General features: G+C 36.2%; 1 protein-coding gene across 3 annotated transcripts in view; it reads right to left on the reverse strand.

Moving 5' to 3' along the window:
* Positions 1 to 4235: 4235 nt before the first annotated feature.
* LOC122414787 (elongation of very long chain fatty acids protein AAEL008004) overlaps positions 4236 to 18892 on the reverse strand; it is a 78024-nt gene continuing 63367 nt past the window's right edge. For all 3 annotated transcript variants that reach the window (XM_043426394.1, XM_043426386.1, XM_043426377.1), the window contains 4 exons: positions 18236 to 18426; positions 9624 to 9761; positions 8149 to 8391; positions 4236 to 7744 (listed from right to left, as the gene is read on the reverse strand). In XM_043426394.1, coding sequence (XP_043282329.1) covers positions 7373 to 7744; positions 8149 to 8391; positions 9624 to 9761; positions 18236 to 18426 — 944 coding nt within the window. In that variant the 3' untranslated portion in view covers positions 4236 to 7372. The remainder of the gene's footprint in view (positions 7745 to 8148; positions 8392 to 9623; positions 9762 to 18235; positions 18427 to 18892) is intronic.

An 18892-nucleotide genomic window follows, 5' to 3' on the forward strand; every position in this document is an offset into this window, starting at 1 on the left:
TGTTATGTCGGTACACTAACGTCGTATTTACGTATACGCGGATGGAAAGATATGCCTGTGTGACTGTGTCGGCACATACACGTAATAAGTACAATGTACATAGAACACGTGCGTCGACAGCTGGCTCGGAGATCGAGGAACCGGCGACGTCGACGCCACACTCGTGAAAGTGCCATCGACTCTTCGTTCGCTTAATTCTTGGTATAAATCGTCGATGAGTTAAGTAATGAGTACGATAAAAATTATATACTTTTACGATAAGGTGCTCCAATTATTTTTCCACGATTCTGTATAATATATCGGTATCGATTAAATCATTTCCTTTTGCGCGTTCGAGGAAGTCTCTTTTTTTCAATGTTTTCCCAAATCACAATAAACGTGTGGGATAGCAATATGAAATTTATAAGCGCATAAAATACTGAAAAATAAACATTTATCACGTGGCTTATTTGCGCTATAATTTTGCGCTCATATCACATTTTTCTGCACCCGTGAGTATTTCGAAATTAAAATGTCCCCCGGGTAATTAACGGCAATTTACACTTGTAATGCGTGAATTAAAAAATAATGTATTCGACTACACAAATAGTTCAAATTACTTGAAAGACATCTCGGCATTGAAGTGACTATTTTTCGAGTCTTTTTTTAAGTAAAACTTTTGTGAAAGAAACCAAACGAGCGAACCGACGTTACGATGAATAATAATTTGGAGAGAGTGAGAGAGAGAGATCGGTACTCACTTTTCTGTAACTCGTTGTAGTTATCTAAGAGTAGTCTCCAAATTATTTTCACGTCGACACACGTGCTGCTAGTACTGAGTTAGAATTCAAATGAACTTGAAGATTCTCTGTCCTCTGTTCGAAATTCATTTCTCAATTTTTTAATGACTTCGATATCGCTGTGTTTTTCGGGTTGACGATCTTCCTAAAAGATTTTGCTTCACTCACTGCTTTTTCCTTTGCAATGGAATAAACAAGAATAAAAACCTGCCCTCTGCAGTTCTTCCAGTACCGTACAATCATCACCTTTACGAATTCATCAAACTTTTCTTTTCGGTGTTACATAGCATACATCTACGAGATTAGATAAGACCCAAACCTCTGGTTTCAGAATACTCGAAATTATATCGTCCTAGAGTTACTCGTCTTTATCTACAAGTGTAACATTTGGGGGAAAAAAAAATTGAAATAAATCGTCACGAAATAAAAATGGCGCTCAAGTAATGCGATATATGGATTCAGAAAAAGTGTACTTTTCCAAGCGTACTGAAACCTGTCGAATAAAAAGTTGAAATTTGTTGCTTGACCACATTTATTCGAATGCAGTATCGTAGTGATCTTATGGTCTTTCTAAATATTTTTAATGACGCGAATCCACGGAGAGAGACCGGTCGAACTCGTGTCAACAGAAAGAGTCATAATTTCGTATTGTAACGCTAATTTGAAAAAAATCATGGACATTGGTCCGTATATATTTAGTGAATGCGTGCAGAGAACTTTTCGCCTTGTCTCATTGTTTTTCGAGGCACACGTCATTTCTTATCGTTCGAACAATTAAATCACTTCATTTTGAAGTCAAGCACATGCAATTTCAAAATGCTCATGTCGTGATTTTTCCAATGAGCTTTACACCGGGAATTCGATAATGTTGAACGTTATATTAAACTTTCGGATGTAATGGAACGCAGAGATTTCGTAAGAGTGGTGAATAATTAGATTGGCTTTCATTTCGTTACTCACGATTTACGGGTTTTGTGTTTATTTGCTTAATCGAATCGGTCATAATCGTGGAGTTGATTTTGCCTATTCATATGTATACTGACAAATACATGAAAAAACGTATTTGCCTGAAGGTTCTCAAAAAAAAAGAACGAAAATCTCATCGAATGATCGTCGAGAACCGAATTTTCATTAAATTTCTTCGGATTGAGTTTTTCGTTTTAAACAATTTATGTGTTATTGAATAGTGGAAAAAATCAACGACCACAAATTAAATTATTCGAAGACATTGTGAAACCGAGAGCGGACATTCGTATTCTAGATTCGTAAAATGCGCGGCTTAAAAACAGAAGGTCTCAGGCCGTTTAACCATGTACATTAATTACGATAAAAAAGTACCTTAAATTATTGAAATATGCGTCACAAAATCGGTCAATGATGGTCTTTTCCTCTACATCGAATAGGAATGCAAAACATTATTTATTCTTGCAAATTAATTGAGAAAAAAAGAAATTCTCATGGTAATGTTGCGTGTTACTTTCAACATTATTTTCCATTATATTTCTTTTTTTCTAACTCTACTTCACCGCAGTGAATTACGCGAGATGTGAAAAAAAAGGTTGGGAAGAAGACAATAAAGCGAGCATGGGAGGTGTAATTTGTAAATAGCATTGCTCGTGACTTCTCAAAGCTTCATTAAAATTGAAGTATCAAAAGTATGAGAGATCTCGAGATTAAAACCAAACACGAGATGCATCAGTTCAGGATCCAATGAGAAACAAGTGATGTAAAATTTCCTTGTGTGCTTCAATTTAAAAATTCAATTGCACTCGATGAGCGTTGTCGAGTCGTCGACAATATATCGGCCAGTGAAAAAATATTCAAAAATTCTTGAAAATCTTTTTGTCACCTTTTGTTTTTCTACGGATCGCGTTCTCTTGGAATTTTAAGGACACCGCAGTTGAATTTTTATGAGTCTAGAACGAAAGGTGAACGTACATTTTATACCTTGATTTGATTTTTTTCCAGCCAAAATCAAAATATTAAGAGATTTTATGATAACCAAAAATGTTTAAAAATTCGACAGAAAAAAATACGAACAACATCCGATTAGTAGCGTCGAGCACGAAATGAAAAATAAAACATGAAGCCAATGTGCTACGACGAATCTTCTTGAGATCTGCGAACGATCGATGCCCTCATTAACATCATTTTTACTCTCATCAACAACAACAAGAAAAACAATCGTCATGAAAAAAAACGTCGATCTCAAGGTGAACGAGCAATTTCGCTAGAACTTTTTTACTTGTTTTTCATTATATTTTTAGAACAGACCAAATCACAGGAAAAAACACAAGACAGTGAAAAAACAAACTAATGACACATCTCAAGAAGCAATGATCGTGCGTGGAACTCGCTCGTTTTTGCACGCGTCCACGCAAAAAATTACAGAAAAAAAATAAGCATTGAACTTAATGCCTTACATGACAGCGACAGTAACACGAGTAAACGAAAACCGCTCACATTCGCACTTGTCAGAAAAATGAATAACCAAAGTTCAGCTACGTTTTCTTATTCACCTCCAAATACATTTGCAACGCGCTTGCTCAGATAAAAAAGAGGATTTGCGGATTTCAAATGAATTACGATTGCGATGACTATGGAAAATAAAAAACAAACAATCGCAGTCGCTTTCCGGAGTTTAAATTATAATTCATACGTAAACTTGGTGCTGTTGTATCTTGATCAGACTTTTATTTTTAGAAATTCAAACATTGACAAAATTTATTAGAAAAATAGAAATCGCCTCGACTCATGTTTTCGCGTTTGTCATTTTATGAAAAATCTACGAAATTAAGTGACTTACAAAAATATATTGTTTGAAATTAATTGAAGGAACTTTCACTGAGATGTTCTTAGTCTCAGGTGAGCAGAATACTTCACAGGGTTAACGTTTAAAGCTGTGCAATGCAATGCAGTAATGCTTCAAGAAAAAGTGGCTGTGGCTTATCCAATAATTAAACTTGCATGAAATTGATTTTATCGCATGTTGATTTCTTTCTGATTAAAAAAGCATGTAGATTCATTCGCTGTTGAACTGTTCGAAGGCGAATAAAAAGTCGTGAATTGTAGACGAACTTTACAATTGATGAATTTTACAAAAAGATCGTAAAACTGATATTATAAAAAAAGAAGTATTTGGGATGAAACTAGTAATTTGTGGCAATACATTAAATAACTTTTCAGAATTATTAGTTCTCGAATTCAAAGTTTGTTGAGTTCCAATGATGCCAATCCATCTGGGGAATCTCAAACTTTCATTCACAAGCAAAAACTATACTGAAGTAAAAAATTGTAATTGTGTTGCATAGAAAGATATTCTAGCAGCGATAAAATAACTATGAATCTTGTCTTCGCTTCGAGACGCTTTTCACATTGTTTTATTATCTACTTTTTGTTTCTTATTTGTTTTTTCAAGGGAAACATGGATGCGAAAAAAATCATCCGTAAATCATATGATGGATGAAATAATAAAAAAAGTGTATTTTATTCTTAAATAATTACGAATAGATTTTTATAGTACAATAATAACAATTATTATACATAATAATTTAACATAATGTATATTCATTTGTAGCATTTTCTCGACGGTCCGTTCAGTCCTCAAATGTACAATGTCAAATATCGAGCGGTCATGAAATCGGGTTGACTTCGCAATGTATATCCATTCTTGATTTTCTTCTTTTTTGTTTTTTCATCTCGTAATTATCAGTACGCTTTTACTCGGGGTGTAGGAAGTTTTGTGAATGAAATCGGTCGAAGAATGATTCACAATCTTTACATTTTGAACCGTATTCTCTCTCTCTCTCTCTCTCTCTCTCTCTCTCTCTCTCTCCCATGAAAAAAAAAACAAAAAGCAGAATCCAATATCTTGCTTACAGGATTAAATGTTTGTCTTTTTAGTGATCGACATGCAAGGAGAACGAGTGGCCTGGTCTTCGAAATCATCCCTGCATATCGATCAATTACGTGTATGTCACAAAGCTACGTTTCAATAACTTTCTTTCATATTTGCCTCTGTGATAAATTGTAAAAAAATTCGCTTCGGTCGTTACTCACAGACCATCTTGATTCTGACATTGCAGAATGGTGTTGATCGGGCGACTTTAAGGGATTACATACAGTTATGAAGTATAAGACTAGCCTAAGTGAGAACTTTTTTTGTGTCAAATTTTTCAAGCTGATCAACATTATTCGTGTTTAAATAAACATTCGTTCACATTTAAAGGCGTAAAGTAATAGGAATTTGTGCTATTTTTTTTTGCGATAAGTATTTTTGAGAATCGATTCAAAAAATATCTGCGTAATCACATATTCCCTGAATCACTATTAGATCACGTTTGAATGATGTTTCGGTCGGAGGATTATTTTTTAAAATATTGCTGCAGATCGTGAGCAAATCAAAATTGTTTCATCATAATAAAAAAAGTATACGATTAAAAAATTCAAATATCTAATAGTAATTTGTTCTTCGTAAGAGTACATAAGCCTTTAACGAAGCTCCGAAACATGGTTGATCGGTCCTATAACAATTTTGCCTCACAAATTGTTAGCTGTTGGTCCCATCACGTAGTGTACGACTGTAAAATACGACTGTAATTGGTGAACTCCGTTGAACTTCGAGGCAAAATAATTCGAATCGAGTGGAAGCGAAGAGAACAACGAGACGTCATTGAATTCGTAAACTCAGGAGAGATTTGTTTTTTTATTCTATCATGGTATCAAAATGTGCGCCATCTGTTGCCAGGTTTTTGAACAATCTATTGAATTTTCATTCATCAATTCGCATCCCTGATTGAAGTGAATGAAAAATGATATTTTCCGATCGTTTTAACCGAACAGTTCAATAATTATTGAATATAATCTGCAGCTTCAGCCTCAAGTCCGTTATAATGTCCATAAAAAAGTGAGTCATTATATGCTGAATCTGCACGAACGAAATAAATTCGGAATAAAAAAAATGAGGAAACAATTGTGTTACATTGCAACGATGAAAACTTCAATACCATAGTTTCGTTGCTCGAAATAATGAAGCTTATGCTATCAAATGATAAAACGTACAAACAACCAGTTCGAAAAATGCAATGGTGATTTCGCGTCAACGTCGTCATTAAGAATCGCACGGCGATGAAACTTTCTTCAACACATCAACGTTACATTATTCATTAAGATTCCAATTTATCGTTCACTCCAATAGTCCCAGCAATTTCCACGATCAAATATCGGTAACCTTGTATCTATATTACGTTGTTTCATATTGATTCATTTTCGATCGAGAAATGCTTACAAAAAAAAATTTAAACGTCGCATCGTCTCTCGGTTGATGTTATTTTTGCCTAACATATCAGAGTTCGTTTGCAACGTTTTCGTGAGACACAAATATCGCAGTTTTGAACACAGTTGAGAGGCGAGGAGGATGAGGAAGAGAATTGGGGGGAAGGAGGAGAAAAGCTTCAAGAGAAAGAAAAGAATAGGTAACAGAATTAATGAATCAATGAGTGAGGAGGGGTAACGAAGAGTGAGAGTAGAAGAAATATTGAGAGGAGTCTGATTCCTTGTGCTGGCTTAACGATACACCCGGAAAGAGCATAAAGTACAAGGTAGGAAAACTGCGAAAAGAGGAAGACGAACAAAAATAGGGCTTCGAATGAGAAAAATGGGTTCCGTTCAACCCTAAAAAAATCACATGTTCAGTCGCAAATAACTTTTTATCTAAATGGTATAAATACTATACTCTTTTTGCTTTCTGTGTTTCTTATTGTTTCGGATTTGTTCTTTTTACGCCAAATAACTCTCTCTCTCTCTCTCTTCCTTTACGTCAAAATTGTATCGCACACACAGACAAATACGCAAATCATTTCTCGCGCACATATAGTTTTTCTGTGGCACACGCACGCATACACACGAACATATACACGCATATTTGTGTCACAGTTTTTTTAATTTTCTGTTTCCCACTCTCTCTCTCTCTCTCTCTCTCTCTCTCTCTCTCTCTCTCTCTCTCTCTCTCTCTCTCTCTCTCTCTCTCTCTCTCTCTCTCTCTCTCTCTCTCTCTCTCTCTCTCTGAACTAATCTTCTGCTGTACATGATTGAGACGGAGGATACATGAATCTAAAGTACGTATTTCGGAGTCGGCCTTGATTGAAGCGCTGTTATGCGATTGTATTTGTGTATGCGAGTGTGTGTGTGTGCGCGCGAGCGTCAATAGTACTTTCAGTGCATTCGTGCGTTCGTATGCGTGCGGCATCACGGAGGATTTCCTGGCACGTCATTCCTTCCTCCTTTTCATCTTGTCCCTTTTCTTCTTCTTCGTGTTACTCCTTTCGTGTACCATGTACTCCACCAATTCTGCCAGCTTGCATATTCATCATCTCTCTCATTTAGTTATTATTCTAGTCTCAACCTTCCTAGATTTATTGAAGTTTGAATTTTTTTTCGTACTTGTGTACAATTTGTTCTGTTTGTTCATTTTTGGTACACTCGTACTTTTTCCCCATGGCAGACCAAACACTCCACCCGCTTTGTCATTCGCTTGTGTCCTTTGACGAACGCGACTGATCGAATAACCCTCTTCCGTTCTAGCTCTCCTTTCATTAAGCTAACTTTTTTTCTGTATTGTTGTTCGCCACGTATCCGTTATTCGTACCGTTGCTATAACAGCTGTTGTACTCCTTGTTGTATATCGTCGCGTACGACGAAACACCGTTCTGTGTTGTTTTCGTATTATCATCGTTGGAATAGACAGACATACACAAACCACCACCACCACCACCACCGTTGACTCGTTTACGACGATCCGATGAACTCTTCGAATCACCTGGACCATATTTCGTCTTGTAAAAATCGGAGAACAGACCCAGGAACAAAACACCGTGAAGACCGATCCAGACCATAAAACTACGGGGATAATCGCACTCGGTGAATAAAAGTTGGAACTGGTGTCCAAATATCGCCACAAATTGCATCTGAAAAATGAGATATAGTGTTATTAAAACATATTTATGGGTTCTTGTCAATTGCATCAGTTTATGTTCGATGCATTCTTCAAAATCCCTATAAAACCTGATAATGGTTGTATCTACAAGTTTATCTCTTCAATTTGATTTCTCTTTCTTTGCATTTCCAGATGATTCATTCTCAAAAAAATTCTCTCGAGTTTTTCATGTTTTATATATCCTGCAAAAAACTGTTCCAGCTCATGTGGAAGGACTCTGACGTCGCGTCACCTGAGCTTTTTCATTCTTTTTGAATTTCAATTAAAAAGAAATATTTGAAGAAAAACCGGCTCGCACCGCATGAAAAATTTGCTCGGTTGTTATTATGTACCGTTGTGCAATTACTCTCGATAAAAAATTCAAGTTAATCTTACCATTTGGAAAGTCGTAAGATATTTTTTCCACCAAATGTACTTTTGATATTCGGGTCCCATGGCGGCAATCATGTAATAAAAGTACATGACGATGTGCACAAAAGTGTTTAGAAGAGCGAAAAACGTGCTGTGTCCACCTGGCGCAAACTTCACTCCCATCCAAACTGAAAACGGCATTATACCGTGATGTATAACATGGAGTGTAGAAACTTGCTGGGTCTTTTTCCTCATGATAAAGAATAACTGTAAAATATACAAAATAAATTAATTGAGTTTAATAGAATTTTTATCTTCTCGTTTTCTTCAATTTTTCATGATCTATTCTCTCATTTACTACGAGAATTAAAATCAGTAATGCACTTTGAAAATAGTCTCGATATTAAAAAAAGCATACGAAATCTCAGATCTCTCCTGGGAGTAACTCTCCACTAGGAAGTTTTCCGTTTTAGCCTATTGATCTACACAAAAATTACGTTATTTCAATGAAGTTTATTTACCGATTAAAAAGCTTTATTTTACATTCATGGAACTTTATTTCAACATTCACTATCTATACAAAAAATCGATGTCCCGATTTTCGTAGCCACATCGAAACCTAATCTTATTAAAAAAAAAAAAAAAAAAAAAATCGATATTTCGTTCCACCCTAAAGGATATACGAGGAATATTGCCGGCTACAGAAAACTATTCGCAAGGGTCAAGCTCTGACGCCGCCATTGTTTGAGATAAAAAGTAAACAAAGTTCGAAGATACTTTTCAAAGTATTGACCATTGAAATATTCAAGAGAAAGCGCATTCCACCAAAAAAAAAGGTCAAATCAGCCTGCTTTAGAAGTGTTGGGTTGACCTCGCTCTTTATCACGATTTACTAGATAATTAAAATTTTTTAAACATTTGGAGTTTCGAAAGCGTGATTAAAGTAGTAAAAAGTAAAGAGAGAGAAATTTATTGACAGCGAAGATTGTTCGACTGAGAAAATTCTTGTTCGAATTGAATGTAATTTATAAGTTTATTTGTACGGTATGTCATGGGGGATGCATTTAATAAGAGACAAAACTGTTCAATTAAAAGCTCAACAGTTTGATTAAAGATAGAAGCAGGCCGTAGCACAGAGTTTGTTGAGAAATGCGCTAATTATTCAGTGCAAGAAGAAACTGGGAAAATCCAAGCTCTCCCTCCATGAGGAAGATTCTTGAAAATAATTTAGTGTGACTAGACGAAAGAGCCTCCTGAAGATTCGATTAACATTGGCACGCAGTCGTAAGACTTTGTACTTTAGAAAAGGTGATGAACTTTCGCCAATTTTCCTCGTATACTTAATTTATGTTCTTCACTTTTTTCCCTGTTTTCTCTCTCTCTCTCTCTCTCTCCAATATCTTTCGTAGCTTACGTCACTATAAACTTTGTCAGATGAGATTACTGCGGACATTGAGACGTCAGCGATTTGTGAATTGCGTTGAACTTTGATTCCTTACCGTGTCAAAAAATTCGGTGAACTTGCTGAAGTAATACCACCAACACGTGTTTGCCATTCTCATCGCGAGAGGCGATTCCGAATAGTCGACTGGCTGACATCGAAAACTGTAACCTCTCGCCCAGCCGCTCATCATGTACTGTGAAAAAAAATGAAATAAAAAAAAATATTTTCAAATTTATTGGACATTGAATTGTTGTAATCAACATTATTGTTGAAGGAAGTTTCACTCAGCACCTTACTTTGAGCAAAGTTTGCTCAGTATCATTTCATTCATTTTTATGAATTTCATGGAACTTAATTTCATTCAATTCGGTAATATTAAATACGTGAAAAAGTATCAATAACTTTGATACTTTTTTCAATAAATAAAAAAATTGTTGTTCTTTACGTTCTCAAGAAAAATTCACCCAATATTGAAAAACTTATTTGTGATTTTATCATAGCGACGATTTACCCTAAGAAAAATTGACAATGGTTCAATAAAAACGACTGTTCGATGAAGCAAAAACCGACGTTTCGAATGTAATGAATTTCCATTACAATCTTCACCGTGTTCATTGCACGGGCGAACGAATAAACAATTTTTATCATGGAACTTAAGTGTCTGCAAGAGCCATCTCGACTTTGCACATTCTATTAGAATCTCTGCGCTTGAAAAAAGAATCCGAATACAAATTCTTTCCGAGATCAACGGTGAGCATGAGAGTATCGTGACCGACTCGAAGTTCGAATTCTCATCGAGGTACTTTGCCGCACAAAGTTCGAAGATTGCGATTTTATGAGGAAGAATTGAAAAAAAAAATTTGAACCTTTAAACAGGCGATAATATAAGAATTTTTCACTCAAGCGAACGTTTAAAGGACGATCAAGTTATTTCGATCATTAGGATAATTGACCTTTTGCGACAATCAACAAACAAAAAACGGCGAACGAACAAACGTTCAAAGTAGATCGTGCACGAAACGATTTTCTTAAGAAAGTCTTGAAATTTATACAGAGTTTAAACGGGTAGTCGACTGACACGCATATCAAATTTTAAAGGGTTCGTTTTATTGGTTATCCAGATAAACGTACTTAAATATGAAGAAAAACACACAGAAGTATGGGGACTATGCGTAAAAAATTGTTTACCTTTCCATACAACGAATGAACGCTTCTTACGAAGCTTATGAAAAGTATGAAGAAGTATATAATGAAGGTTTGGAAAAAATACGAGACGATTGCCTTACTAGTAATAAACATACATTACGTTAAAGATTGAACGAAATTGGTGAGCACTCTGAACCTCACATTTGCGTATTTCGGCATTTTGTTTCTTCTTGGCTTGAGTCATTATTGTCATAGCCTTCTGTCTTTTTATTAACACTTTTTTCTTGATCCATTTTTCTTTGTGTGTTTTCCTTTGCGTTCTCTAAAGTGATTTTTTACATAAAAAAAACTGTAGTATTTTAGCCAGGGACGAATAAAATTTCGGGTTCAGTCAATGACGGATCCCCGTTTAATTAATTGCTTTTTCATTCGCCAAAAAAATAATAGCTCTGACATTAATTTAGAGTGATAATATCTTTAATTAGGAATTAAAAATCGACCCAATTTAGACACCCATAAAATACGATTGTACGGGCATGATCTACCTTTTAAGTTCACTCATATTCAGTCACGAACATATTTGCAAAACGAAGAAAAGACCTGATCGAAAAAACGTTAGAAGCGTTGTAAATTTTATTATTTTCATTTATTCCTTCGATCCGATAACATCCAACAATATTTCTCACTTTTATGATGTCAATCGCGCCAACATTTAGATTCCGAGGTCGCAAAAAACGTTGGTTAGAATGCGCGTATATGAGCGTATAATCGACGTGTATACAGACCTGTTTAAATGTACGTTTGCGTTTCTCATTGTCGGGCAAGGGGTCAGGACTACTAATACTCGACGGAAGTGCGTGGTGCGCAAAATCATTGAGAGACACGTACGAACCTCACAACAATCGACCCTACCTCCTATCTCTCTACGACTAATTCGCTTAACACGCCAGAAAATTGGTCCCATACGATTCGACAGACAGCAATTAGGATAACAATATAAAAACAGTCCTTAAGGAAGTTGAGGCATTACAATGGAAATGATGTCATCGCTTTTAAACTGATTGCATCTTATAAAGTGAAGTGTAAAAAAAAAATCAGTTACATTTTCAGACAGTTTAGGATCGTCGTTGCTGAGAAAAATCAATAACAATTTGAGCCTAATAACATGTAAACTTATGAAAGTCAAAATACATTCAGTGATATCTCCGTTAAAAATGATGCTAAAAATATGAAATTTTTTGGGCAACCTGAGCAAGGCTTGCTGAGTATTGTCATTTTCTTTCAGATTCATTAGGAGATGTACTGAGATTATATTAATGATAATCTGTTTCCCGTGCAGTTTTTTGAGGCTAGGATCGTCACTGTCCGTGTTTTCGACTGAGCTTTCACCAGTTTTTCGTCTTTTTTCCCCAACTCTTCTTTAAAGTGTATGCAACATTGCCAGGTTGCAAACTGGCCTAACTTTTGAAAGGTACAGATCATAACTTTTGGGTAAAAAAAGGACTGTAAGAACTTCCTTAACGATCGGAATTTCACAAAAAAAATCGACAAAAGCAGCACTATTTCTATCGTCATTTCATTGAAATTATTATTTTTTTTTATCGAGGCAAAATATCGAATGGGAAAAACTTGACGCTCGTGCTTTTTGGATGATCGTTCGACGAATTTCCCGAAAACCGATTCGAGGATACACGAATACATTTTTTGTAAACCACCACTATCGAATTAACAGAAGACATACTTTCTGCTACGAAAACTCTTTTTTTAGTGGTGTATACTATCGCAGGATATTTAAAACAGTAAAATCGATTCTTGCGTGGCTGTGGAAAAAGCAGCGCGCAGGGGCGACTCATTTCTACGAATGCTTTTTAGTCTCAGGGTTTGCCTTCTTCCTGTATATTTTGCGGGAGCTTCGACGTCAACGCAGTGCTGATTCACAGTGATACAAATATGCGGTATAGATGCTACATATCGGAGGATCAAGCGAGTACAGTTGCGTGTCAAGGCCGCGAGCTCACTCCCGTGTAATGAGCTCAAACGTGGGCAGCTGCATTATTGAACGACTGCTCTTTTCGTTTCGACTCACCGTTACTAACGATTATTTATATATATATATAGGATCAGATATAATAAATTCGAAATTCTTTTTCTTCAAATACAATTTCAAACGAATTACAATATTTTTTTTCTTTTAAACGACTTCGTTCTTCGAGGTTCACGAACAAAACAGTCACTTCTCTTGATATTTTCTTTTTCTTCACTGTCAATGACTTTTCAATAGTTGTTCTTTTTGTCTTTGCTTTTACGACGCTGAAGTTTGCAACGTTGGAGTCCAACGAAATGAACGAAAAAAACATTTGTAATTCACTAATTTTTTATTTCCCGAAGTATCGGTGCAGCTTGAAGAACTAAGAATTGCAAATTCGACAGGGAACGAAATTGGAGAATTGTTAGAATTTAGGAGAGTTTTTTTTATCATTTCGTTGGACTCCAACGCTGCAAACTTCAGCGTCATTTTGCTTATTACGATGTGAACATATCACATTTCGAAAGGGTCTTTTCGTTCATGTTTCGTTCCCATGCACACATATGAATTTATACTGCATCACGAAGTTTTTAATTGCTTTGATATTTTACAAAATCGTATTTTATCATTGTTCATGAAGATGAACAGAAATGACAAACAATTGAAGTATCGACGATTTAGTAAACGAGCATTTTCAATCCGGGAACGGCGCATACGTTTGTTCAGTATTTGACCTTCGAGCGAAACCCATTCAAGGCAAATACGGTCACAACAAAAAATCACCATTTTCCAACGATTTACGTACGACTTTGTCGATGTTGAATTTTCAAGTTTATGAATAAATAGAATCGTTTCGAAGCCATCAGCGAGCCAATGACGCACAAACTTCATTTATGCATTCCTCGATAAATAAAAGAAAAATTTGAAAAAAAAGAAGCAAAAACATTCTTTTTTTCAAAAACACAAGACGCCATTGTAAAGCCGAACGAAAATCTGCATCGATTGAAAAAAAAAATCCCTATTGAGAGTCCCGAGAAACAAAATCGAACATTCGCCGGCTGGGAATCGAACGACGCTGAAGTTTGCAACGTTCCAGTCCAACGAAAATAACATTTGTAATTGACTAATTTTCTATTCCACGAATCATTGGTGTAGACTGAAAAATTAAAAATTTCAAATTCGGCAGAGAAGAGAATTGAAGAATTACTAGATCGTTCGAGTGTTTTTTCAGATCATTTAATTGGACTCCAACGTTGCAAACTTCAGCGTCATCGAATCGAGACAAGTGCATTTTTTCCAGAATATCGAAACGACTCTTCGCTTCTCTATTCATCTCTAAAGTTTGTGATCGTTGTGATGAAGGAGACTCAACCGTTTTTGTCTCTGCAGCGGAGGACAGATTTTTCTCACATCATGAGACGAGCCCGTCAGTTTACTCGGCAATTATGCTACCGCGTCTACACACGAGGCTCGAGTTATGCAAAATTTATACAAAACTCGTGTTTTTTTCACGCTTGCGAAGGAAGACAACAGTAAATAATTATTTGATACGAACGCGTTTTGTGCCGCGTGATCTCGTCCGTGCGCAAGTTGTTGATACGATTTTTCATTTGTCACCTATGAACTCGCCGCCGGTAATCAATGTTGGAATGATTAATACGCTCTGTGGATATACGTCAGGGAAAATTGTAGTACATTTTGATTGAAAGAGGAAGGATGGCGGAAGGTGGAACGTGCGCGTGTCTTTTATGCTCGATTATTTATCGATCATTTGCATAAAAGCAGCTGAAAGTACTGGCGAGTCTCACAGCAAAGATTTTTCATAGTAGGAGAAAAAGTATTTTTTCTTCGCGAATGAAAACTACTGGGAATATTGATGATTTTGTTCGGATTCTTTGTACGGCTGAATTGAAAAATGTCTTAATGCTCGTCAAAAAAAGTAAGGAATATTGATACGTTGATTTTTCTATAGATATGCACGTAGAAGAAAGAGGGGGTAGTCAAGGAAGACTAAAGAAGGGCTCGAGAGTCGAGCTCCTCACTTTTGTGTTGTGAAGTACAAAGAGTAGAACTCGGCCAACGATGGCTTAATTCCGAAGCGTCTCCTCGACACCACATCACTCGGTAGCACGCTCCGAAACGGCAGAAGGGTTCTATACTCTTCTCCAAAGTCGTTGATAATCCCTGATCGATCGTTTTCTTAATCTCCTTCTCAAGTTAACCGGCAACGAGCACTTGACCCAATTTTTCATTTATTTCATCCTAATTAAATGGAAATAAAGTGCCAAGTTGAAGGAAATTTGGGGGAAAAATGTTCCCCATACTTTAGACGCGGGTAGCCAAGTCTATGAAATATTTTACGCAAAATAGAATTTCATGAAGGGCTATGAACAGTGTAAACGTGGGAATTTTACGTGTTTTTTTTTGTATTTTTTTTTATAAATGAAAATTGGTTGGATGGATTAACGTAAAACTTTGTACACATATTTTACATCGAATTGCATTTTGTAGGGAAAACGTATGTTTTCAGCATAGCTGTTTAAAAAAAAAATTTCTTTATAAACAATCTTCTACTGAGAAATCTACAAAAATTGTGACTTTTTCTTCAAACGGTCGCCATTTGTTTTTTTTTAACAATATTTTGAAAATCCCTTAAAATACATAGCATGTATTTTAAGGATCTTTTTGGTCCTTGGTCCTGAGATGTTCCACTTTTGAGATTTGCTGTCAACGCTCCATTCAAGGGGTGCCATTTTCAACACACCATTGTACAAAAAAATACCATGAAAAAAAAATTAAAAAAAAAAAAACAAAATTTTCCAATACTTCTGAGTATGCAAGATGAGTACAAGGTTTTATTTAAATCCATCCAATTATTATTTATAAAATGAAGAAAAAACACCTGAAATTCGAACGTTCACAGAGCCTCGAAATTTAATGAAAATTATCAAGCCATTGAGTTTTACTATTTTCTCCTTTTCTTTTGAATTCGAGTTTATTGCATGATCGATTTCACATAAAATAGTGTAAAAAACATCATGCATGTTTTATCAATGAACATCAAACAAGTTAATTCGAAGGTGGAACCACCATTGTTGGATCAACGAGCGAATATTCGCGTTTTAACTGCATTGAAAATCCACAACTGCAGTATAAAAAAGAAAATAAAGTTGTACAACATAAGCCACGTCGCGTATTCTAGGAGCTTCGCAAAAACCAAAGTTCCTTGACAAACGACAACGGTTCTGAGAGCAACATATACCCCTATTATGAAGCGTCTCCTGCTTCTATGTTAATCGATCCACGCTCCCATTACGGATTTCATTTAAATTCGATTAACCGCTTGGAGGATGCGAGTCATGGTAGATGAGCCGTATTATTGGGCTCGCTGTGACACTATTATCCGTTTCATAGTACGTGCTTCGTACACACTTTGCTCATTTATAAGTTCATCAAGATCCAGTATAAATTTTCAACTAAAAACACCGACGAACGTATCTCGTGAAAAATCTTATGAATTCACGTAAAGCAAGTGTCCTCTGCGCGCGAGTATTAAGCAATCCGAAACTATGCTTACGAAGTGCATGTAATTATCTTTGAACGTCTCCAAACATCGATGCTCGGTAACAATAATACTGAGTGTATTTATCGTTCACCCGAAATAACCCCCTGCAGATAATTCCCCAACTTCGTTTTCGTCGCGTTGTACGAGTCAGGTTGTTCATCGAAGCGAAAATCATTTTCTCCATCGATTTTCATTATGCTTTTCGGTTCTTCCGAGAGTAATTTCAAATATTTATGATAATGAAGTTAACGGAGTTAGATCCACGTGACAAACGCTAAAGAAACGATACAAAATTATATGGCAATCTATTTTCGTGTTCTAATAACTAGGCAGGCATGCCCAGTCTGTCAAAACATTTGTTTTCAATATCTTATCGTCTTTTTAGATATTTAAATTATTTTCACAGAAAAAAAACGCTTTTGTTAAGAGTGTTCTTCGACGAGCATGATATACGAGTCGAATACGAAGAAAATGGCACGAGCGCTGCCTTCAACGAGAAGCCGCTTCGACGATACCGAGTCATGTGTGCTCGAGCGATCGCTCGAAGAATCTTCGTTACATTATGGACGACGTGGGTGTCCTTATTGTTGTCGAGATACACCGTTAAGGGATTTTTTTTGTGTGAGAAGGGTGGAAGCCCATCAGCCGAGTGCTTTAAGCGAAGTTGATGATGCAAGCAGTGTATGCAGAATAAAAGTCCAACCCGGCCTGAGAGCAGCCGATCGGCCTACTTTTTTACCAACTCGAACTCAAGCATCACAAAAGCTACAGATATTTTCGTACAGACAGCAGCTTAAAAGTACTCGGCCAGGGTTTTATATTTGGAATTTATTTTTCAGGCTTCTTATCATTTTGGAATTCCAGAGTTTCGACTTCCGTAAAGTCTTTGATGTCTTTCTATTTTTTAAATAATTTTATCGACTCTTGATTGATAATTGCTCCTCCAAAACTCATTAATCGTATCAGTTGCTTTAAACGTGTTATGATCGATGAGTTTCACTCCCAGACACCGTTTCTCTCGTTCTCAAACTCTTTTTAGAGTGCCCTGATCGCGCAACGAGCATGTAAAATATACCGCAAGAGAAGCACACGAGTAACTGTTTGATGAAGCGCACACGTGACATACTAATCGCGTGCCGAATCTTTCGATAGGCGCGTTCCGCTAAATATTCGTGTACAACGCTCTGCATCGATGAGTTGGAAGATTTCGATTTTTAGAGTTGATGTTGATGGCAAGCCCACGAAAATCGACGAATTTTCACCGGTGATAGTCGCACTGATGCGTAAAGTAGCTTTGAAAATGTGATTAGACTACTTCGGCATTAAGGTAGATCATGCCCGAAGGATCGTATTTTATGGGTGTCCAAATTAAGTCGATTTTAACTTCCGAATTAAAGATATAACAACTTTAAATTAATGTCAGAGTTGCTAATTCGAAATTGTAAATAAATATTTCCAACTTATTTTTTGGCGAATGCAATCACAAGCAATTAATTAAACAGGAACCCATCACTGACTGAACCCGAAATTTTATTCGTCCCTGGCGAACCATAAAACGAACCCTTCAAAATTTGATACGCGTGTCAGTCGACTACCTATTTAAATTCTGTGTAAACTTCAAGACTTTCTTAAGAAAATCGTTCCGTGCATAAAATCGATCGATGATAAGGAGAAAATAAATTGTGAACGTTCCAAAGTCCGGTTGCGAAATGCAATTATGTCGGGAACAAGGTAACAATGGAACTGAAGAAAAAAATTAGCTGATTTCAGTGTTTTTTTACTCGTTTTTTTCGTTATCTTTTGAAATACTCCAACGGGAATGTATGATTGTAGAATAGCATAAAAATGTAGATAAAAGTTTTATCAAAGGTTGAAAATCGGGGTCTCGGGGTGTTGAAGGATAAAATAATTGGCAAAAATGAGAACTTACTTCGTAAAAGATCCACGAAGAGAAGAGAGTCTGTACGAGATTGTATACGATGAGCACACCTTTGAGACTGAAAGGTTTCCTGTTTTCCATCAGTCTCGGGCCCAAATTTTTGCTGAAGTAGACGTACGAAAGGCATATCAGGGCTGTCGGGATCGGACTGCTCATCATCGCCCAATCCTTTACTCTCGGATCTGTGAAATATTTTATTCGCATGAAAAACAATTAGAACCTTCGGCAATGACGTTGAAGCTTGCAACGTTGGAAATTATGTAAAAAAAGCCCTCGAATAATTTCAGTAATTTTCCAATTTCGTTCCCTGTCGAATTTGCAATTCGTAGTTTTTCAACCTGCACCGATATTTCGTGAAATAAAAAATAGGTCAATTACAAATGTTTCTTTCGTTCATTCCGTTGAACTCCACCGTTGCAAAATTCAGCGTCGTCATTTGACACTCATTATCGTATTCAATTGATCGCTGAACGAATCCAACATTTCTCGTTTTTAATCGACTGTATTTCAGAATTAATTTTCCACGATACGTGCCAACTTATCAGAGTATTGAGATCACGTTTTTTTCTGGTTTCGCATAAAGCATCATTACATCGAGAAATTTAGACGTTTATTAAACACATTTTTTTCTTCAGACCGTTCTATGAC

The sequence above is a fragment of the Venturia canescens genome, chromosome 1 (genome assembly GCF_019457755.1).
Source record: "Venturia canescens isolate UGA chromosome 1, ASM1945775v1, whole genome shotgun sequence".
Classification (NCBI taxonomy): Eukaryota; Metazoa; Arthropoda; class Insecta; order Hymenoptera; family Ichneumonidae; genus Venturia; species Venturia canescens.